We start from the raw sequence: 22,464 nt of genomic DNA, 5'->3' as shown, positions 1-22,464 counted from the left end.
CTGCAAGTAAGCATCGCCCATGACTCATAGAATCATAGAATTGTGGAGTTGTAGAGACCCCAAGGGTCATCTAGTCGAACCCTCTGCAATGCAGGAATCTCAACTAAAGCACCCCTGACAGATGGCCATCCAACTTTAAAATCTCTAACGAAGGAGAGTCCACCACGTTGCACTGTTTAACAGCTTTACAGCGAGACAGTTCTTGTGATGTTTAGTTGGAATCTCCTTTCTTTTAATTGGAATCCATTGGTACAAGTCCTACCCTCCAGAACAGAAGAAAACAAGCTTGCTCCATCTCCCCTCTGATAGCCGTTTAGATATTTGAAGGTGGCTATCTTAACTCCTCTCAGTCTCCTCTTTCCCAGGCTAAACATACCCAGCGCCCTTGATAATCTTGGTCATTGTCCTCCACACCCATTCCAACTTATCAATATCTTAAATTCTGGTGCCCAGAACTGGACATAGTATTCCAGGTGTGTCTGACCAAGACTGAATAGAGCAGTACTATTACTTCCCTTGACCTGGACTCTTTACTTCTGCTGATGCAGCCTAGAATAGCATTAGGTTTTTTGTTTTTTCTGCTGCATCACACTGTTGGCTCTTGTTAAGCTTGTGGTCTGCTAAGACCCCTCAATCATTCTCATATGTACTACTGACAAGCCAGGTGTCCCCCATCTTATATTGGACTCAATGGGCCCGTGGTTTGACTTAGGATAGAGCAGCTTTGTACACCCACGTGAGTGGGTATGTTAAAGCTGGTCAGCCTCCCTTCTGAGTGGGAGAAGGCATTAGCATTACCCTGTCTGCTCATCTGCCTATGAGATAGGAGGAGCCTTGTGGGTTAGTTCAAAACTTCTGTAGTCAGAAATGTCAAATTGCAGGCACACAGCTCTGAAGTGTCACAGGAATGGGCTAACTTCAGGCAACTTCAGTTGTCTCTACTCAGCCCATGGCATGGAGTAATTTCGACTCCACATTGGAGTCTCACTGTTTGCTTCATTGTCTGGCAGGTACAGGTTCAAAGCTCAAGAGCTCAACCCCCGGATCCTGGAGGGAACACCAATCTTGCCCAAGAAGCCTCCAGTGAAGGAGCCCACCAAGCCAGTTGGCTTTGATTTGGAAATAGAGAAGCGCATTCAAGAACGGGAGAGCAAGAAGAAGCACCAGGAGGAGGAGCACTTCCAGTTCCATTCGAGGCCATGTCCGACTAAAATCCTGGAGGATGTGGTGGTAATCTTTGCAGCTTGTGTTTTTCAACCTCAGAGAAAAATGGGCTGAAGTTGGTACTAAGATGGTCTGAATCTATGATTGATTCTCTGCATTCTGCCAGGTTTCCAGTTTGCCTTTTGGATGCCAAGAGCTTCAGTACTTTGTCTGGCTTCAGAGTCTTCCTGTTCTAATCTAGTGCTTGCTGCTCATACATTTTCACCAATGGACCTTTGGCCTCTTTGCTTGGCTGCTGTGGTCACTGCCTACTTTTACCCCACGTCCATCAGAAACATTCTCACCTTCATCCCTAACCATATGCTTACCAGCTCCTGTCATAGAGGAGATGCACCTTTTGGGACCCAATGGCTGCATCCACGGTTGGCTCCCCAACTTAGGGTTGCCTGCCGGGGGGGGGGGGGGGCGCAAAGTTGGTGCACAAATGGACTCTCACAAGCAGAAGCAGGCAGATATCCAGTCTCCCCAATCCATGCAGCATGGAGGGTGTGTGTGAAGGTTTATTGCCTCTTGCTGGAAGCTGTCCATCCAGCTCTGCAATGGGAAGGAAAGTACTTTTGCTCACCTCTTGGAAAGGTTGAGCAGTTCAGAGCACTCTGGATACAGGAAGGAGCACTCCTTGTTTCCCTAGCGCTCTGCCCTGCTAGCAGTGGCAGCATGCAAGAGGGAGAAGAGGTTTTTTTCCACGGCGAGCAGAATAAAACTAGTCCAAGGGACAGGGAGGCCACTGAAAATGATTCTAACATTAACATAACTCTCTCTTGGTTAAGACTCGAGTGAGCAAAGATGAGGGTTTTGTGCAGGGCACACAGAGCCCTATGTTTTTAAGGGCAGAACTGATCATCAGATGGCACTGCTGTGTTTCCACCATTTGTCCCAGTGGAAAATGTAGAAGGGGAATTTGTTTTAACGCTACTCCATGTTTCCTGACTCACCGGTAGTGCAACTTGCTGTTTTGTTCCTGCAGGGTGTTCCTGAGAAAAAACTGCTTCCTCCCACAGTTCCACAGTCCCCAGCATTTGCTCTGAAGAACAGAGTTGGCATCCTGGCTAAAGAGGAGAAAGTGAAGGTGGTTCTTTTTCTGTAGTGCGTGGCAGTTGGGGACCCTTGTGTTGCTTCACTGCTGTAGCCAGCCAGGGCCTGACATGGGGGTTAGGGTTCAAATGAGCCGCTCAGCCCTTCTCAGTGAGTGTTTTGCCTGGAACCAGGCAGTTCTGGGCCACCAGCTGACACAGCTGGATGGTAAATATCCTAGCGGCTGGATGATTTTTTAGAGTCCCTTTTTGAACTGGTTCCTGGATTTGCCATGGCGAGCCTTCCCCAAAGAACAGCCATTCTGCCCTCTCCAAGTCTCCTTAAGATTCAACTCTTCACACAAGGTCAGGTGGGGGAGTGGAGGCTGCCTTTGTTCCCTTCCCTACTCCATTTCCCGTGCTGTTTTTCTCTACAGGAAGAGGAAGTTGTGCCTGTGATCAAAGCCAAGCCAGTGCCGTACTTTGGGGTGCCCTTTAAGCCAAAAGCTGCAGAACCAAGGCAGGTGGAGATGTGCCCTTTCTCCTTTGACTCTCGGGACAAAGAGAGGCTTCTTCAGAAAGAGAAGAAAATTGAAGAATTGCAAAAAGAAGAGGTGGGTGCTTTTCATTTAGGGACACCCTCTTCCTGTTGGGGCAGAGGCCACCCTCCTCCTGACACTACTGTCCCAAAGCAAAAGTGGATCTTTGCACTATTCTCAATGTAAATGGGCCACAAAAGACAGAAGCAGATGTTGGCCATTCCCTGGGCTACATAGGAGTCTGCTGGTTATATCTCTAACTCACGGGTGGGCAACCTGAGGTCCTCTAGATGTTGTTGGACTCCCACTCCCATATTTTAATATTTTGACAGAATTGTTTTATTGTGTAACTGGTTTTATATTTGTAAACTGCTTAGAGGCCACTTTGGCAACTAAGTGTTATATAAATTAATAAGAAACAGTTCCCACCAGCCTCTCCCAGCATGGCCAATGCTCAAGGAGTTGTAGTCCATCAACATCTGCAGAGCCATAGGTTCCTCACCCTTGCTTTAATTGATCACATTTAAGACCAAGCTTCTAAAAGTGTCTTTGCAGAGAAGGGAAGGCCAGAGGTTCCCATTAGTTGTTCAGGCTTCATTGTGGAGGCCCACTTAAACAGCTGTAGGGAAGTAGATGACTCTTGGAGAAAAGTGAATAATAATAATAATAATAGGAATAGTAGTAGTAATAATAATAATAATAAATAAAATTTTATTTTTATCCCCCCCTCCCCAGCCAAATCCGGGCTCAGCGGCTAACAACAGTAAAATAATACAACATTATAAAATCAGTTCAAATCAAATTGATGGCAACCATTAGGCTAGAGTTCTGTGAAGAATTACCAAAGGAGGGGGTCAGGCTGTAATAATAATAAAATTTTATGCCAATCTGTATTAATATTATTTCGATTTCTAGACCGCTTTATATTTTTACCCTCAAAAAATCTCACAGCTGATTACAACCTACATTAAAACATGAAATAAAGCAGTGGAAAATAAAACACTACAGAAGGAAGTCAAATATAATAGAATAGAATAGAATAGAAATTTATTTGTCATTGTCCGTATATACACAGTATACACAACAACGAAAATCAAACACCCACCCAAAGACCGGCTTCACATACACATTTGCACGTACCTCCAACACTCTCATCCCATTCAGACATAATCTAAAAACATACATAATCCAGAATATAACATGACCTATTAAAAGCATAACATGACCTAAACCCTATCTCATTCCTTCCTACTCCCTGCTTGCTATTTCTTACAACTGGCCCTGAGATCATTATTTAGTGCAATCAGAGCTCTTGGATAGAAACTATTCAGAAGGCGTGTGGTTCGTGTTTTCATTGTCCTATATCTTCTGCCCGAAGGCAACAGTTCAAAGAAGTTGTGAGCAGGATGGGTGGGATCTCTCAGGATATTGTGTGACTTTTTCAAAGTGCGAGACGTGAAGATCTCATCCAGGGTTGGTAGCTGGAGCCCTATAACATTCTGGGCGATTTTTGTTATTCTCAGTAAAGCTTTATATAAAGTATACATTCAAAGCAACGTAATTAACAGGAAACTAAAATGTTATCTTAAAATCTTTCAAAACATTACAGATGTAAGCTTCACTGTTTATTTACACCATTACATTGTACAAAGAATCTCAGTCCTTATTTGCTGCTATTCCACGAGGATTCCTTCGTGGGATCTATGGTCCATGTGAGCATATAATGTACTGACAAAGTATAGGATGCTCCCTCATATGGAGTCAGATGGCTGGGTCATCTATCTCAGTATTGTCTGTGCTGACCAGCAGCAGCTACCCAGGATTTCAGGCAGAAGATCATAGAATCATAAAGTTGGAAGGGACCCTGAGGATCATCTAGCCCAACCCCCTGCAGTGACAGGTGGTCTTCCAACCTCTGCTTAAAAACCTCCAAGGAAGGAGATTCCACAACCTCCCGAGGGAGACCCTTCCACTGTTGAACACCTCTTACTGTCAGAAAGTTCTTCCTGATGTTTAGTCACAGCCCTAGCACAGCAACTTAAAAGGGCCTCTCCCCAGTCACCTTCTGCCTGACCTCAGGTACCAGGTGGGAACCAGAGGAGAAGGAGCGCCTATTGATCTCTAAATAGCCTCCCCCAATTTGGTGCCCTCCGGCTGTTTTGGACTGCAATTCTTGTCATTCCCAGCCACCATGAGCATGCTGGCTGGGGCAGATGGGAATTGTAGCAGCTGGAAGGGCCTCCATCTAAAAGGAGAGAGAAGTTGCACCTGAAAGATGAGGTGAGGGAAGGTGGCCTCCAAGACTTCTCCTAGCTTTCCCCAAGAGCTTTTCACTCGATGTGTTTACTATGTTCCAAGTCTTCATCTCACCAGCAATGCTGAGCCTTGTTCTGTGTTTCGTTGGCAGGTGCCAAAGTTCAAAGCACTCCCCCTGCCCCACTTTGACCACATCAGCCTTCCAGAAAAGAAGACCAAGAGCCCCACCAAGCTGGAGCCCTTCCAACTGGCTGTTGATATGAGAGGAGCTGTGAAGCAAGAGCAGTGGGAGCAGCAGGTGAGGGGGCTGAGCTGGGGGCACTTCCTGGCCATCTTTACAATTTCCCTTCCATCATCAGAAGAGGGGAGAGTCTGAGGCGGCCATCGGAAGCAGCATCCAGCACAAGCCTGCACTCGTGGGGGCTGATTCCGGTGTTTGGACTGGGAGCGTCCTAGTGGCCTCTTCCTGCAGTGTTTTGTCTGGCCAAAATGGCCTTGTGTGGATAGGGTCATGAGAAACAGATGGGGGAAGCATCCTACTAGAGATGGTTTTCCTGTTATGCATCAAAATTGCTCACCCACACAGGGAAGAATGTAAGATCTGTATCTCTACTCTCCACCCCGCTTTCTCCTACAACAGGGATAGTTAACCTGGAGCCCTCCATATGTTACTGAGCTGCAACTCCCACAAACTCTAGCCCACTTGGCCAGTGGTCAGGGCTAATAAAGGTAGTTGTGGTCCAACAACATCTGGAAGGCTCAAATTAGCCACATCTGGCCTAGAGAGAGAGAAGTAGCTATATGGAATAAGCCCTCCTTGTTGAATGAATGCTTTTCAGCCCCGGAACTTGCTGCTTAAAGTACATTGTTTTAAAGAATACTTGGGTGTATAGAGTCTGGTCCCTTCTCATCATCGCTGCTTTTAGTGATTTTCAAGCCGCGTGTTGTCGCATGGCTCAAGGGCCACGTGTGTATGACAAGGAGTGTGTATTTGTACTTGTGTGCAAGTGCATAGTGTCTGTAAACGTGCTCTTAGATAATGTGTGGTAGAAAGGAAGAAACTGAATCAAATTCTTAAAATCCTAGCCAACGCAGGTGTTACTAGACCACAGTACCTTGTTTTTGCTGACTTGTCAGTCTGCCTTGTGGACTTTGTTTGCCTTGGTGAGGAGTGTCTGGGGTTCTCTTAAATCTCTTTTCCCCCAACTTCCCTCCCTTCCTGAACAGCTCAAGGAAGAGATGAAACAACAGAGGGAAGCTGCCTCTTTCAAGGCTCAGCCAAGCACCGTGTTGCACCAGGAACCTTTTGTGCCCAAGAGGGAGAGCAAAGTCCTTTCAGGTGAGGCTCCTTTGGGCAGCCGTCAGGGCCCAGCCACTTAACCCCAAAGTGGTGCCTTGCGTGATGTTAGCTTGCATCTGTGCCTGGGGGACAGGGAGAAGTCCCATCTCAGTTGCCACAAGAACAGGTGAGGGCAGCAACTTTTGACAGCTGTGTGGAGACATGGCTGTTGATTGAGTGCTAAGTTAGATCAGGCGTAAGCAGAAGGCGTGGAGTCATAATCCTGGCAACCGCTTCCAGCCTTCTCTACATTCCTCGACTCCTTGAGGACAAAGGGCTCGGCATATGGCTACTCCAAGGAAGAGGCAAGCTTGCTCTTGGGTGACAGAATATTGTCAGTGCCCTTTGTGGGAATGTTGTAGGTACTAGGAGAGGATATATTGATTTAATAGTATCCTTCCTAACTCACACTTGTGAGTCGGCAGCAGATTGACATTCCCCAGTATACAGCAGGAAGCTAGTTGGTAGATTGATTTGAATCTCTTTACTTAAGCAATCCAATCTGGCTTTGTTCAGATTGGAGCATATTCCTGGTAGGACCCCTTTTATCCCTCCTAAAAAAATATAAAGATACAAGAAGCTTCTTTTAAAAGTAATAAGACTTTTACTCACATTCAGTTCACAGTTGGATCCCTAATGGCAGCAGTGCAGTCCAAGAAAAGGCATCAAAAGAGGAAGGTGGCTGCGTGACCGGACCTTTTGTGGGGTCTGCAAGGGTCACGCCCACCTACCTGGTCACAGCAGGGAGAGGATGCTCCAGACCAGGTGTAACATGAAGTTCAACTGGCTGGATCAACATCCCCCTGTCTGTGTCCACTCTAGTCAAACAGGAAGTGTTGTACTTGACTGCTTATGTTACATCCCACACCCTTGAAGCCTTGGTTGCAATACTTCTGAATGCTAGAAGAGGTATTGCTGGAGAGGAGAGGCTCTTGTTCTTGAATCCTGCATGTGGGCTTCCCACAGGCCTCGTCTGAGCAGGGAGCCAGGTGTCTACATAATGCCTTGTACCTTTCATCCTAGCAAATGAAGCTTCAAGAGAAAGCATCCAACCACCTTCAAAGCTGTTCTGCAAAGCTCAGTTTTGCAGCTGAAATTCTAGTTGGATCCAGTAGGATGAAGGACTAGCTCTAGACGGACCTTTGGTCTGATCCGGCAGGGCTGCTCTTCCATTTTGAAAAACAAACATGCAATTGGGGTGCTTTGCGTGACAGGCACCACCTTCCCACATAAAGAGTTGTTCCCCCTACTATTCCGAAACTCAGGTGTCCTTTCTGGTTCCGTAGCTCCAAAAAGCTTTGAGCTGGCCACAGAGCGGCGCGCCCGAGAGCGGCAGGAATTCGAGAGGCGGATGGCAGAACTTGAAGCTGAGAAAGCGCGGCTGCAGGAGACAGCGAGACGTCATGAGGAAGAGCAGAGGAAAGCCGAGTTGGCTGAGCTAAGAGAAGAGCTGGTAAATGAACTTGTGGCTTGAGGGGCATGAATCTGGATCATAGATGCCTAAGCGGCTGGGTCAGCAATGGATCCCATCTTTTCTTAGCAGTGCAGGCAACTCAGTGAATAAAATAGCATAATATATAATATTTTTGCTGGCAGAAGGTCTTAAAACCAACCAAGCCGGCTCTGTAGCTCAGTGGTAGATCTCTTACCTTGTGTGGGGGATTTTCTGGGAAAACAGGCCCAGCCAGATGTCTACTACACTTTGCAGCAATTAATTCTGAGCTGGAAAGATGTTGGAGAGCTGCCTTTTTATAAAGTGGCTTCATCTGTTCCTTTGACTTTTAAGGTACCTGCAACTGTTCCTGCGTCTCGGCGAGTCAAGATGTCTTGACTCTTGCTTCTACACATACTGGGAGGCAGGAAGGTGCAATCAAAGGCACACTGAAATTGGCTTAACTTGAACTTACAGCTCAATTTTCTCTTGTATGCCTCCACCGCCATCCGCAGTCTCTCAGTGGTTGGCTGCAGTCCACCCCTGGCCCTCCTTGGGGGGGGGGGGAGCAAGGCTGTTCCTTGACAATATAATAAAAATAAAAATAAATTTATTATTTTTACCCCGCCCATCTGGCTGACTTTCCCCAGCCACTCTGGGCAGCTCCCAATCAAGTGTTAAAAACTACAGCGTTAAATATTAAAAACTTCCCTGAACAGGGCTGCCTTCAGATGTCTTTTAAAGCTGCTTATTTCCTTCGCATCTGAAGGGAGGGTGTTCCACAGGGTGGGCGCCACTACCAAGAAGGCCCTCTGCCTGGTTCCCTGTAACTTGGCTTCTTGCAGTGAGGGAACCGCCAGAAGGCCCTCGGCGCTGGATCTCAGTGTCCGGGTGGAAAGATGGGGGTGGAGACGCTCCTTCAGGTATACTGGACCGAGGCCATTTTGGGCTTTAAAGGTCAGCACCAACACTTTGAATTGTGCTCTGAAACGTACTGGGAGCCAATGCAGATCTCTCTGGACCGGTGTTATGTGGTCTCGGGGGCCACTCCCAGTCACCAGTCTAGCTGCCGCATTCTGGATTAATTGCAGTTTCTGGGTCACCTTCAAAGGTAGCCCCACGTAGAGCGGGTTGCAGTAGTCCAAGCGGGAGATAACTAGAGCATGCACCACTTGACAACAGCACTTTCTCCTTTGATGACGGTGCTTAGAACCTCCTTCTTTTCCTTCCCAGGTACACAAAGCCAACCCCATCCACAGGTACCAGCCAGTGGAGATCAAGGCCAGCGACCAGCCCCTGACTGTACCCCACTCTCCAAACTTTTCCAAAAGGTTTCAACGCTGATGTGTAACCAAGAAAGAAAAGACAAGGGGTGCTTTCCCCCCCTTCTTAGTATAGTGTTTTCCCCCCCTTTTGTATTTTATTGACTTGTTTATCAATAAACTATTATACTTAAGCAATATAAAACGCTACTACTGGGAGTGCTTTTCCTGCTAAGCCGGGGGGGGGGGGGGAGTGTCATTTTTCAATTTCTCTCTGTAACTGAAACCCAACCCTCAAAACATTTTGCACATACCCTCTAGGACTTGAGTTGCTGTGCAGAACTTCCTTGTTCTTGTGTGGCCTTGTTTCCTGGACTGGACCCTCTGCCTTAATCGCTGGCTCTGGTTGGGAACCGTGCTTTTGATCAACCTGTACCACAGCATGGGGAACTGAGTACAGTCAAGGGGAGGGGGGGAGGCTTTCTTTTTCTCTGAGCTGAGGTGGAAATGGATGCAGGCTCTTTCTCTTCCCCACCCCCATTTTGTGCTATTATTTTCACATCCCTATACAGGAAGCAAGAATCGGTATTCAGCCAGAAGCACCACATTTCTCTTTTAATTACACTTAACTTTCCAGTGATTTTAGCTTTTAAACAAAGGTTGATGTGTGTCATGACCATAGAACAATGTTGCTTTGATGTTGTATATGTAATAAATGTAATAACTGTGCCAGGTTGTTTGAAAATGGGTGGTTTTCTTGTCATTTGGCTCCTTTGCACAGGGGTTGTTAGTTTGTCCATGAATTTTAATTCCCAGAGTTCTGTGATCCAGATCTCAAGCAGGTCTGTGCTGAGAGACTTCCAATGCATTGCAATGGTAAGCTGTGCTGCAGCCATCAGGTGAGTAAGAGATCCTTGTAGGAAAGCTGTTGAGCAGCTTCTGAGCAGTATGATAGAAGTGCTATTTTAGGATCCAGATTGGATGCACGCTGTTGACCACCTTCCCAGACGCTGGGCTTGCACCCTCCTTGCAGCTGCCGACAAGGCTGGTTAATGTTGCCTCTGCTCTTTGTCTACTCAGCCAGAGCTCAGGTTTGGATCGCTTGAGTTAGGTCGTGGGGATGCCCCCACATGAGGTTCTGTCAGGGCAGCCCCAGCCTGTCCCTACTTGCCTCCTTTGGGATAATGGTGTAACAAGAATCAGTGCTATCCCTCCCTGCTTTCACCTATACAGTGGTACCTCAGGTTAAGTACTTAACTCGTTCCAGAGGTCCGTACTTAACCTGAAACTGCTCTTAACCTGAAGCACCACTTTAGCTAATGGGGCCTCCCACTGCCACCACGCCGCCAGAGCACGATTTCTGTTCTCATCCTGAAGCAAAGTTCTTAACCTGAGGTACTATTTCTGGGTTAGCGGAGTCTGTAACCTGAAGCATATGTAACCTGAGGTACCACTGTAGTTTCATGGATAAATTCCAACAACTTGGTTTCAGTCGTGAAGATTTGCAACTTTACATTCAGAAGGTCCCAAGTTCAATGTCCAGCAGTGCCAGGTAAGGCTGGGAAAATCTGCCTGAAAACCTGGAGATCTGCTGCCAATGTGTGTCAGGAACAATGGGCTGGGTGGGCCCAAAAGGTCTGGCTTTGCAACACCCATGAGGATCCCAGGACTGGGCTAGTAGTGAAAAGTAGCCTTTTGCTTCTGGTTTGTTGCAGTTGGGAGTAACGCTCTGAACTTCAGTTTCTTAATAATAATAAATAATATTTATACCCCGCCCATCTGGCTGGGTTTCCCCAGCCACACTGGGCGGCTTCCAACAAAACACTAAAATACAATAACCTATTAAACATTAAAAGCTTCCCTAAACAGGGCTGCCTTCAGATGTCTTCTAAAAGTCTGGTAGTGGTTCTTCTCTTTGACATCTGGTGGGAGGGTGTTCCACAGGGCGGGTGCCACCACCGAGAAGGCCCTCTGCCTGGTTCCCCTGTAACCGCACTTCTCACAATGAGGGAACCGCCAGAAAGCCCTCGGCACTGGAGCTCAAACTTAAAGGTAGATCTGTGCTGTCACTTATGAATGCTTCTGGGACCGCTGACCTGCCTAGCAGAAGCCCTGATGATCTGCTTACCAGCTGACTTTCAGTAAAGACCACCATGCACAGTAGAGACCACAGGGCAGATTCAGGGCAAATGGGTTTTCATTTTGACACTGAGCTAAGGCTGTTTGGTGGGGAGCTGCCAGGGTGTGGTGGACATCCAGCATCTTTTTCCCAGAGCTGGAATGCGCAAACATGAAGCTAAGTTAGCCCTTGTAATCCACTTGTGGCGTATCTCAAGAAAGGCAAAGGCAGGAATCTTTCTAACTACTACCAGCAGCCCCTTTTTTAAAAAAGGGAATTTGCAACTGGGGTGCCCTGCATGCAAAGCATTTAGCTTATTGCTCAAATTTGGGCCCTTCCACACTACACCCAAGCAAGCAGTTGCCTGTTTTTTGTCCATAGCCTAAATACAGTTGCATGGGTCAATACTGTTCCGTGTGGGCAGGAGCTATCGTTAAAAGAAATAGAATTATGTGATTTTCATCACTGATATTAGTGCGGGAGAAATACAGCTTTCACAATGTGGTTGGAATAAAGTCTGTTCAAGACTCTTGTTTATTAAGACAAGGCAATTGCAATGCAGAAGACTCATGAGCCAGACTTCTCAGCTGATTGATACCCTCTGTACGTAATCATAACACCCTAAGAGACCACATTTCAGACTGGTTCCAATACCATCAGTTATTTGAAAATTTTAAATCTGACAAACAAAAAGGGTTCTCAACAGAAATTTCCCGATTCGAATCTGATCTTGTAAATTCTAAAAGAAAAACTATTTCCAAAACTTACCGACTCCTCCTTGACTGGACAGTCAAGGAGGAGGAGGTAACAGTGGCAATGGTGAGGTGGTCCCAGGATTTTGGCTACTCAATAAACATGGCCCAATGGGAAAATTTATGGAAGATCAATTGGAAATTCACAAATTGTTACACGATTAGAGAGAACTTTCAAAAAATGCAACATTGATGGTATCTAACACCATGGAAGCTTTCAAAAATGTATAAAAATGTATCAAGTAATTGTTGGAGATGTGGAGACTCAGGAACATTCTTCCATATGTGGTGGATATGTAGGAAAATACAGGTATTCTGGGAGAGTATACATGCAGAACTGCAAAAAATGCTAAAGATCTCTTTCAATAAAAAACCAGAGGCCTACCTCCTGGGAATAACAGATTTGGATATTCCACAAAAGAGGAAGGGTATCTTTTTATATGCCACGGCGGCAGCCAGGGTTTTGATCGCAGCAAAATGGAAGAGTAATGAAATCCCCTCTATTCAAGATTGGATCCAAAAGCTGACAGAATATGCTGAATTAGATGGTTTATCAGAAAAAATAAAGAATAAATCAAAACAGGAATTTGTATCTAAATGGGAGGTTTTTAAAGAATATCTGAAAAATAAATATAGTAGTTTAAATTCTGTTGCAGCATTCGAGGAACTTCAGTAATAGTTGTAAGGTAGATATAAGAAATTAGATTTAATGAGAATAAGTTCAATTATGAAAAAATGTGTATGGCAATAAGTAATATGAATTTGAAGTATGGAATAGACGGGAGGTTGGGTCTTTAGTGTTAAGACCAATAGATGTTTTATTGTTTGCTAAGAATATTATGTGTCTATAGTTATTTTTGTAATTTGTGTATAATTTGGTATTTGTGTTTTCTGTTTGTTTGTTTTTCTTGTTGTATAAATAAAAAACTTTAAATAAAAAAAACAAAACAAAACACCCTAACAGTTTTTAAAGTTATCACAATGTGGTTAATAAGAATCCAGAAGAAACTACTGTAGTTTGTAGGGGGGAAATATGCAAACATTTCTGGTCCAAATCCCTCAAACATTCCATACTTCACTTTTCCTCCCACCTTCGTGTTGATCCTGTTATACTCCTAAGAGAGATGTTTCATTAAGACAGAAGCAAGCTCATGTCTCCTGTGACAGGCCCAGATCCCTGCAGGCCGCAGAAGCATACATTCTGCTTCCACATTAGGAAAAACAGGCAGGTGCATTCCTTCTCCAGCCTGTGTCTGCTTATAAGTGGGTGCCCCCTGCACTTAATATTTGGGGAAGGACCATGGTGTGTTGCATTGTTAATTGAATTTATATACCGCCCTTTACCCGCAGGTCTCAGGGCGGTTCACCAAATAAAAATATAAAACCACAAAATGCATAATCAAAATAAAAACAACCCAATAACCTCCACATTTGCATGGGAATGGCTCCAGCCTTTGCAGGAAGGGCTGGGGAAGATTCCCTGTCTGAAATGTTGGAGAGCTGCTGGTAGTGTAGACATCATGGTCTGACTCTGTCTAAGGTAACAGTCTACATTCTGCCCATACATCAAATGCAGAACAGCAAAAAAAACCCCTAATGCTGTTCTAGGCTACATCCAGTGTCCAGATCAAGAAAAGCAATAGTACTGCTCTATTCAGCCGTGGTCAGACACCCCCCCCCCCCAAGTCCTGTATCCAGTTCTGGGCACCACAATTTAAGAGGAATATTGACATGCTGGGAGGTGTGCAGAGGAGGGTGACCAAGATGAAAAAGGCTCTGGAAACCAAGCCTTATGAGGAACAGTTGAAGAAGCTGGGTATGTTCAGCCTGGAAAAGAGGAGGCCAAGAGGTGATATGATAGCTGTCTTCTGAAGGGCTATCACATGGAAGGTGGAACAAGCCTGTTTTCACCTGCTCCAAAGGGTAAGACCCAAACTAAAGGATTAAAACGACAAGAAAGGAGATTCCAACTAAACTAGGAAGAACTTGCACTAAGAGCTGTTTGACCGTGGAATTGGGCTCCTTTGGAATAATAATAATAATTTTTATTCATACCCTGCCCACTCTGGGCGTCTTCCAGCAAAATATTAAAATACAATAGTCCGTCAAGCACTAAAAGCTTCCCTAAACAGGGCTGCCTTCAGATGTCTTCTAAAAGTCTGGTAGTTGTTTTTCTCTTTGACATCTGGTGGGAGGGCGTTCCACAGGGCGGGCGCCACTACTGAGAAGGCCCTCTGCCTGTTTCCCTGTAACTTGGCTTCTTGCAGTGAGGGAACCACCAGAAGGCCCTCAGCGCTGGACCTCAGTTTCTGGGCAGAACGATGGCGATGGAGGCGCTCCTTCAGGTATACTGGACCAAGGCTGTTTAGGGCTTTAAAGGTCAGCACCAACACTTTGAATTGTGCCCAGAAACCTACCGGGAGCCAATGTAGGTCTTTCAAGACCGGTGAAAGGTGAAGGACTCGCCTTCACTGGAGATGTTTGCACAGCTGTTGGATGACCTCCGATCATGGATGCTTTAGGCACAATTCCTGCATTGCAGGGGGTTAGACTAGATGAACCTAGGTGTCCCTTCCAACTATGTTTCGATAACCCATGATTGCGTTGGCTGCAATTGGCATTTTCTCTGGTACCCCTTCAAAGGGGCAATAGGAGCATCGTTGCTCAGGCCCAGGGTTATAGACTTGTCCCCCCACCCTGTTTAAGAGTTGTCAAAGTGAGTTCTTGATGTTTCCCAATCACCCCCCGCCCCCGGCAGGAAGTTCCCGGTTCTGATGGAAGGCTTTGAGAAGCTGTTGACTACATCACAGACTTGTTCTCCCCGGATTTTCCAGGCTCTCCAGTTACGGAGCAGGGGCTGGGCTATTCAGGTAAGGGTTCTCCATCCCGTTCCAACTCTTGTAAGCCAGCTGCCCTGCTGAGTGGCTCGAATTAGCCTGGGGATAGAGTTTCCCTGAGAAGGGGACGGGCCTGACTGCCCGACCAACTTTCTCAGACCCATGGAAAGAGCAGAAAGGTTAAAGTGTGTCCTGCTTGAGGCTGTGACGGCACTGTAGCCAGGGGAACAGGCATGCTTGACCGCTGGCCAACTCTCCCAGGACACTGTGCACTGGCTGGAGCCTCTGGGCTGTGTCCACAGAGCCAAAAACTACCCGGTGGGTGTGCTTGTTTTCTCCAGCCTGGAACAGAACAAACACACACACACACACACACATTGACCCCAGCCATCCTCCAAAAGCCAGCCCGGGCGTGTGTGTGTGCCTTTTGGATCCGTCTTCTATATCAAAACATCTTTTGAGTGCTGCAAGCCTCGCAGGGCGCTTCCAGGCCGTTGCTGTTTTCGGCTGATATTCAATCACATCCCAGCAAATTTAAATCGTGTAGTTCAAGCTAATGGCCAGGTCTTGCTCAACAGACCCACTTTCCCCAAAGAGCAGATTTTTATATTCTATTTCTGTCGTGCAGGGATTAATCAGCAATATCTAAAGCAACACGATGGCCAGAAACAATTACAATGTGAAAAACTTTATGGAATAATTCAAAACATAAAAACTAATAAACTGAAGTCTCTGAAAGTCCTTAAAGGAATCACGGTGCCAGACTGAACTCCGCTGAAGAGTGTTTCCGGATAGCAACTACTTCCGGATAGATATAATATACATATAGTCACTACATAATTGCATGAACACTGTTCCAGAGTATTTTTCATTCTCATGTATATTATATCTATTCGGGGAAAAGATTGGTTAATGAAGAAATTACATATCTTTCTACTTACGAGTGTTGAACTAATTGGCTGATAAAGAATTCAACAAAACAGTAGTTGCTATCTGGAAACACTGTTCAGCAGAGTTCAGAGCTGGACATCAGAACTGGACATTTGCTAATTATACAAAGCTTCACAGCTTGCTCTCTGCCGGGTAAAGTCTGGCACCGTGATTCATTTATGGACTTCTAGAGACTTTCAGAGACTTCAGCTTGTTAATTTTGATGTTTTGAATTATTCCATAAAGTTTTTCACATTGTCATTGTTTCTGGTCATCGTGTTGCTTTTGATATTGCTGACTCATATTTTGCAACACAGGGGTTTGTTTGTTTACTCATTGTTGTACAAGGGATTAACGCCGGGACAACGAAAGTGGGCTTTGCAAGCCCTTGTGGTTCTTAAGAGATTGAGGCCCTGATCTTCACTATGCATTGAAAGCAGGATCGCGCCACTTTAAGCAGGTTTAAAGAATTCAAAGCAGAGTGGCGCGGCAAGAGGGGGCCCGGCGTTATTATCTCTGCACACCAGCTGCTCTGAGCAACCCCTCCAGCTTGTCCCTCCTGCCCGCTGGATCTGGGCCTAGGCGTGGAGCTCTGCGACACAAGCAGCCCCCTGCCCATCCTGTCTGGCCTTGCCTGGTGCAGCTTGGGGAGGGGACTGTCAGGAGTTCAGCCTACACTCGAGTAGGACTCTGGCAGAGACACATGCTCAACCGGCATGTTCTCTCCTGCCTGGTCGTTCGTTTGGGAGGTTCAAAAGCTTTTCTTCTGCCTGAACATCACAGCGAACGATGCCAACCGACATTGGCACACTTAGGGATCCGCAGAGTGTTCTCAGTTTGCATAACAGACCTCAGCAACTCAGCATTTTGGCTAATCTACTTTATTTACATATAAACCCACACGGAGCACTGCAACATGGCTCCCTCTCTAGCATCAGGCAGCAAAGAGAAAAAGAACAAAGGACAATAGTCCCACTTCACGGAACACAGTAACACAAACATCCTGTCTCCGTCACTTCCCACTCTGTGGAGTCAAAACATACACCGTCATGTGATAGACAACAATCCTATGACTGCAACCATGGAGCAGGAATTCTAACATCCTCCCCCAATTCATGATCTGTATTGCAGTCATCAGTGTAACTGCCATACAGATGTCATGGTACAGAATTCTAACAGGGACATCCCATCGGGTCTTCCTCACCTCTGGCCACCAGTGAGCCCAGTTCAGTCCTAGCCAAGTCCACCTGTCTGCTTCAGCCTTAACGGCAGGGCCATCAATTTCCTGGATGAAAATTTGCACCCCACCCCCAGAAAAAATGCACCCGGGGCCACTGCCCCTCTCGCCCCCCCCCCCCCCCACATCGTACACTACAGCACTGGAACTCCCTCCGGCAGAAGCGCTTGGCACCTTCCTTATAAAGTTTCTGGAGATTGCTCAAGGCACACCAATTTACGCTGAATTTCGACACTCGAGGCGTATCTTTTTTGCAGTCCACCTTGTACTTATGCTTGTAAGCTGCTTTAGCATTGCTCTTAGCATTGCGTTTCGATGCTGCATGACGCTCCTAGCAGCCTTAGGGTGAACGGCGGCAATCAAATTAACGAGAGCAATTAATAAATAGATGTGCTTCTTTAGTGCAGAGCAAAACGTTTTCTGCCTTGGGCAGCAACCAGCCCGGCTGCGTTCTAAGTGCTGTAACGGCACCGGCCTCTGAGGCCTTGCAAAAGCCATTGCTAATGAGACAATCGCTCCTGTGCCGTTGATTGTTTGGCCAGCCCATGGCGGAGGCTGATGAAGGCTAATGAGGTGAATGGCATAGTCGCGGGGTGCTAACTCGCTGCTATGCTGCGGACAACAATGTATGAATCACTGCTCCTTTCTTAGCTTGCTGGAAGGGGGGCGTGAGATGCAGGCAATGAGCTCTTCAGCTCTGGCTGCTAAGAAGAGAATAACTCCCCGGAGGGGGGGGGACAATTTCCTTCAGTGGCTGGGGCAACACCAGGCTGAATATGCAGCAGGTTGGGGTGCTACTGGCACAAAAATGGAAACAACAGGAAATACCGACAATAGAAGACTGGAGATCAAAGTTGTTAGACTATGCGGAATTGGATAAGATGACTGGAAAGATTAGATATTTAAGAGACCAAAAGTTTACAGAAGACTGGGGAAAATTTGTTGAATATCTGGAGAGCATAAGTGAAGGTCAAATAACGCTAGAAGGTTTCAAAAGAGCACTGTGAAAATGTGAGAGAGATTGTTAAAAGGAAATAGAGGGGAAATTTTAAATAATGACAATATTAAAAAAAGGAAATGCGTAACTTAATAATGACTACGAAAGATTTACGGAAAAGCTGAAGGAAGTCCAAAAAGAAAGATTTGGAAAAAATAGAATGTGAAATTAATGTATGTTTTGTGTTGTTTTGTTGTAAATTAATAAAAATTATTTTTTTTAAAAAAAAAGAATATGCAGCAGGTTGGGGCTGGGGCTGGGGCAGTGGATTCACAGCTGTTAAAAGGGTAGCCATTGCATCCCATGCGGTCCTCTTCGAAGTGGCAGTCCGCACATCCCCTCCATTTAATTCTGATTTATCCTGATGGGGGGCGGGCGTGGAACCCAACACGCAATTGCATGCTGCCCAGCTGTGGATTTAATTTATTTATTGCATTTATATCCCAACTTCCCCCCTCTCCAAGGAGCTCAAAGTGGCAGACATCGTTCTCCCCCTCCCTCCTTATTTAATCCTGTCGCAGGAATTTATGTATAGGTTGGGGGGGGTTGCCCCTCCAGCAGATATCATGCGCATGCAGCCCACTGCCAAAATCAGCACAATCACTTTTGTGATTTTTGTGATTTGTCCCCACAAAACACTTCATCGCAGTTTCTTCCTATCTATTCAAAGGGCCTCTGCTGCACAATACCAAATGTAAGAATTCACTGATAAATGTACCTATGTACTGGCTCACTGGGAAAACTTCAGAAATTTATATAGACATGTGAGCTCAGCTGCTCAGCAGCCCCTCTGCCTAAGTGATAATCCCTGGCATCCTGATACCTGAGTGCCAGACAGGTAGCCATTCCAGAAATAACAAATCCAGATGAAGACAAAAGGGTGTGATTAACTTGCCTGGGAAACAGGAAAATTTTAATATCTCTTTTGTTCCACTTGATGGGTGTTTGGTGGAGGGCAAGGGGAACCATGGAGCAGGGTCCAGGATGCTCAGATTCCTGCCACCAGACCCCCCCTTTCATGATGTAACCGTGATGTATGAGTGATGTAGTTTGGGGGATGTAACATGGGTATTAGCAGCTAATAAAAGTTTGGGGGCTCTTTTGTTCTGGGCTTCCATCTTGTTCCACCTGGTGGCAGGTGGGAGTCCTGTCGCGACCGTCTTCAATAAAGACCAAGCCTACTGGCTGCTGGACTAGATAGGCCATTGGCCCGATCCAATCAGATCTTCATCGGTTCCTATATTTTCTCCATGTGCACCATTTATATCTGCAAATCTGCAGGTCAGCCTGAAAAATGCCACAGGGCCTCAAGAGCTCTCCTCCGGATAGAAAAGCAAACTCTTCAGCAGCTGCTTCTAGAACTCCCTGCCACTTGACGAAACGGTGAGCTGTGTGCACGAAACAGTACGCTTGCCCCCCGGTTTAAAAGCACCACTTCTCATCCGGATGTTGCCTGCGCACTTCTCTTTGGGAGCGGCGCCCCACCAGCTTTTGCACCATTCAGAAGATCCCGGGCCGTGGTTCCTTGGATCCTGCGCTGATTTTATCCATGCCCACACACCCCCTTCCCAAACCCCCCATTGCTTCCCCCCTGCCCCTGGCAGATGCTTGTATCACTTGCACATTTGGGTCTGGCTAAGCAGCTCATTCAAAGCCCTTCCCAGCCTCTGATCCTTGGCACGCTTGTTGACTGCGAGAATCTGACTCCCGGCACGAGAGCAAAGGAAGCGGATGGATGACTTGTTTTAATTAGGCCGGAGCTGGCAGCCTGACAGGATGGGATCTCTGGGCCCTTGCCTCGCCCAGCTGAATGCGTGCGCTCAGGGGAATGGGAAAGTATTTGCAGGCGTATCTGGGTCCCCGCAAGCTCACTTGGTTTTTTACTTAGATGCATCCATTGCTCTCCATATACCTCACCGGTGTCTGCTCCACTTAGATGCATTTGCTACTGATCAGCAGCCCCCTTGCCTGGGGATTGTGGCACTGAAGAAGCTATTTCCTTGTCCGAAAGGGCAAAGCACTTTCCTACTGCTCTCCGTCACGGTGACTAAGGGTGATTCTTTCCCGAACTGGACCCTGCTAGACAGAGACCCTCTTAGCCTCCCCTGCCCCAGGCCCTGGGTCCTTTCCAGAATTATTTTGGTCCTCCGCATTTGTGCCAAGAGCAGCAAAAAGATGCCATGCCTGACATTTTGCAAACAAGGAGGAGTTCCTTCCCGGGCAGGCGCTAACTGCCACTCTTCTGCAGGGGAAAGAGAGAGAGAGGCTGCCTAGGGTGGGGTGATAGGTTCAGGACAAACAAACAAGAAAGGATGGGGCATAGCTAAGCTATGGAACTCCCTCCCACAGTAGGAAAATGGAAAAGCCTCCCCATTGTCTTTCCCTTCACAAATCCTGTCTTAAGGGTATGTCTGTCTGTGTTTGAATAGGGTGAGCCTGTGACCTGGCTCAGGAACTAAGTATTTATCATGACAAAAGACTGGCCAGGCTCCCCAGGGTATCCAATCAAGTGAGCATTAATAGGTAACCTGTCAGATGAGATAAACAACGCACTCAGATTTCTGATGTAGACCGCCTTTTCTGTGTTATAGGTATGATGTATGTGGTCTTGGGTTACACCCCTTCTGTGATGTATGTATGATGTATTGGAGGGGTGGTCTTGAGCTCCAGGGCAGGGAATTTAAAATGTCTATATAAGGGCAGGCACACCTTGGTTCTGGGTTCCTCCTCCTCCTCCTGCATGTGAGGTGAGCACCCTGTTGCAATAGATCAATAAAGATCAGGCTTACGAGCTGCTTTGCTTCTCAATATTCTCTGGTTGGCCTCTGTTATTTGCTCCTACCAATAGGCAATCCACGTAAGGACTCTATATGGGCTCTTGGGTACCCCATAAGGGAAAAAGGGCAATTTTTTGTGTACAGCACTTGTGAATGCCTGTTGTTGGAAATGGCAGGAAGGAAGCGTGTTCAAATGCTGCGTGTGGGTTTCCTACCAGCATCTGGGGAAATAGTATTAAAATCACTTTTCTGACCATGCTTCCAGATTGGCCAATCCATGGAGGGACTCTTAACAGAGAAGTGATGTGTACCTGCCATTATCAGGGCAACAGCTATGCCTTTGATACTGGAACGATGGGCTGGTTGTCTCATGCCAGGTCAGAAGCATCCCAGTCCATGAAATTTCAAGGCCCAGACCTTAGACCTAGAGGTGACCCCCTGGTGATGTCACTGGCCCTGGAAACAGAGGTTAATTGGGAGGGGAGCAGAGGATCCTGCCCCCCCGCCAGAATGTCTGTGCTATAATGTATGTACTGAGTTGAATAGGATCCAAAAGGCAGCAGTCTGATGGGTCCTAGAACAATAGGCTTTAGAATGCAGCAGCCTGATTGGTCCTCAAACAATAGGCTTCAGAATGCAGCAGCCTGATTGGTCCTTGAACAATAGGCTTCAGAATGCAACAGTCTGATTGGTCCTAGACCAATAGGGTCCAGAATGCAGCAGTCTGATTGGTCCACAGGAGCCACCCAATCCAGCTCCAGGTGGAAGTGAATCCGCAACCTGATTGGCCTACAGGTGAATCCCGGAATTAGCCAATCACGTGGGGCCCCTTGTGTAAATAATGTATATAAAGCTGACATTCTGGGGGAACTTCCATTCCTCCTCACCACTATGAGCTGAATAAAGAGCATGAAATCCACTCTCGACTCCGAGTATATTTCATATAACTTTCAGCCAGCTTCTAATGGGCTGGACGCTTGCAAGATGGACGCACAATCTTCTAGATAACTTTTTGAGAAACTCTCTTCTGTCCATAACAGAACTGCTGAAAAAGGGCTCAGAAAACTTTCTTTTCCTCCGCCTTTCAGCCACCTCTGGCTGGTTAACACCATGAACAGCTGCGCTCCCACTGTGATTATTATTAAAGGTGCACTGGTCCACCTGGAGATTCCACCTGGAGGGGACCAGGCAAACCTGGAGGCCTCGGGTCAGAGCTCGGGCAACCCCACCTAGCAGGGAATTCTTGGCAGTCCGGAGCAGTGAATCGTTCAGAGTTCCAACAGGGGCTTCCTGGCGCCTTCAATGTATGCCCTGTGACGCACAGGGTGGGAATTGCCCTCGCCTGAGCTGATCCTCCGTTTCCCCAGTCAAACTGCCCATTTCCTTCCTGGTCTTAATATAGATGGCAACCCCCCTGAGCAGGGAAGGGCCCTGGCACTCTGCTAGTCTGAACAGCCTTTTGGCACTCGGCAAAGGTTAAACAATAGGAGATTCTGCCCGTTGCGTCTGGCCTAATCCCCATCGCCGCTAAACAGCCCCGGGCAACTCTGGGACGCCCTCCCTGGACACGCAAACCCAGGAGACCTTGCCTAAGAAAGCCTTCCCTGCCAGCTTGGGTCTTGCTGGGGGCAAGAGAGGGCTTTCTCCTCTGGTTCAGAGCTCCTCCGGCAGGCTCCCCAAGGAGCAGGGAGTTCAGCAAGGGTGGCTAGGTCATCTGATTTCTGTTTGTTTGAATTCCCATCTCCTCTGA

At 46.9% G+C, this 22,464-nt stretch overlaps 1 protein-coding gene across 7 annotated transcripts in view; it reads left to right on the top strand.

Moving 5' to 3' along the window:
* Positions 1 to 9,810, top strand: part of TPX2 (TPX2 microtubule nucleation factor) — a 36,187-nt gene extending 26,377 nt beyond the window's left edge. For 4 of the 7 annotated variants that reach the window (XM_083447375.1, XM_083447376.1, XM_083447377.1 and 1 more), the window contains exons 10-16: positions 1,011 to 1,230; positions 2,192 to 2,293; positions 2,675 to 2,851; positions 5,184 to 5,330; positions 6,260 to 6,371; positions 7,658 to 7,824; positions 9,037 to 9,810. In XM_083447375.1, coding sequence (XP_083303501.1) covers positions 1,011 to 1,230; positions 2,192 to 2,293; positions 2,675 to 2,851; positions 5,184 to 5,330; positions 6,260 to 6,371; positions 7,658 to 7,824; positions 9,037 to 9,147 — 1,036 coding nt within the window. In that variant the 3' untranslated portion in view covers positions 9,148 to 9,810. Of the gene's footprint in view, positions 1 to 1,010; positions 1,231 to 2,191; positions 2,294 to 2,674; positions 2,852 to 5,183; positions 5,331 to 6,259; positions 6,372 to 7,636; positions 7,825 to 8,157; positions 8,236 to 9,036 lie in introns of all 7 variants that reach the window. The other 3 variants (XM_083447380.1, XM_083447379.1, XM_083447374.1) reach the window with 3 other exon arrangements.
* Positions 9,811 to 22,464: the final 12,654 nt, after the last annotated feature.

Source organism: Podarcis tiliguerta (genome assembly GCF_965153285.1).
Source record: "Podarcis tiliguerta genome assembly, chromosome: 6".
NCBI classification, from domain to species: Eukaryota; Metazoa; Chordata; class Lepidosauria; order Squamata; family Lacertidae; genus Podarcis; species Podarcis tiliguerta.
This window is presented reverse-complemented; position numbering and strand designations above follow the sequence as displayed.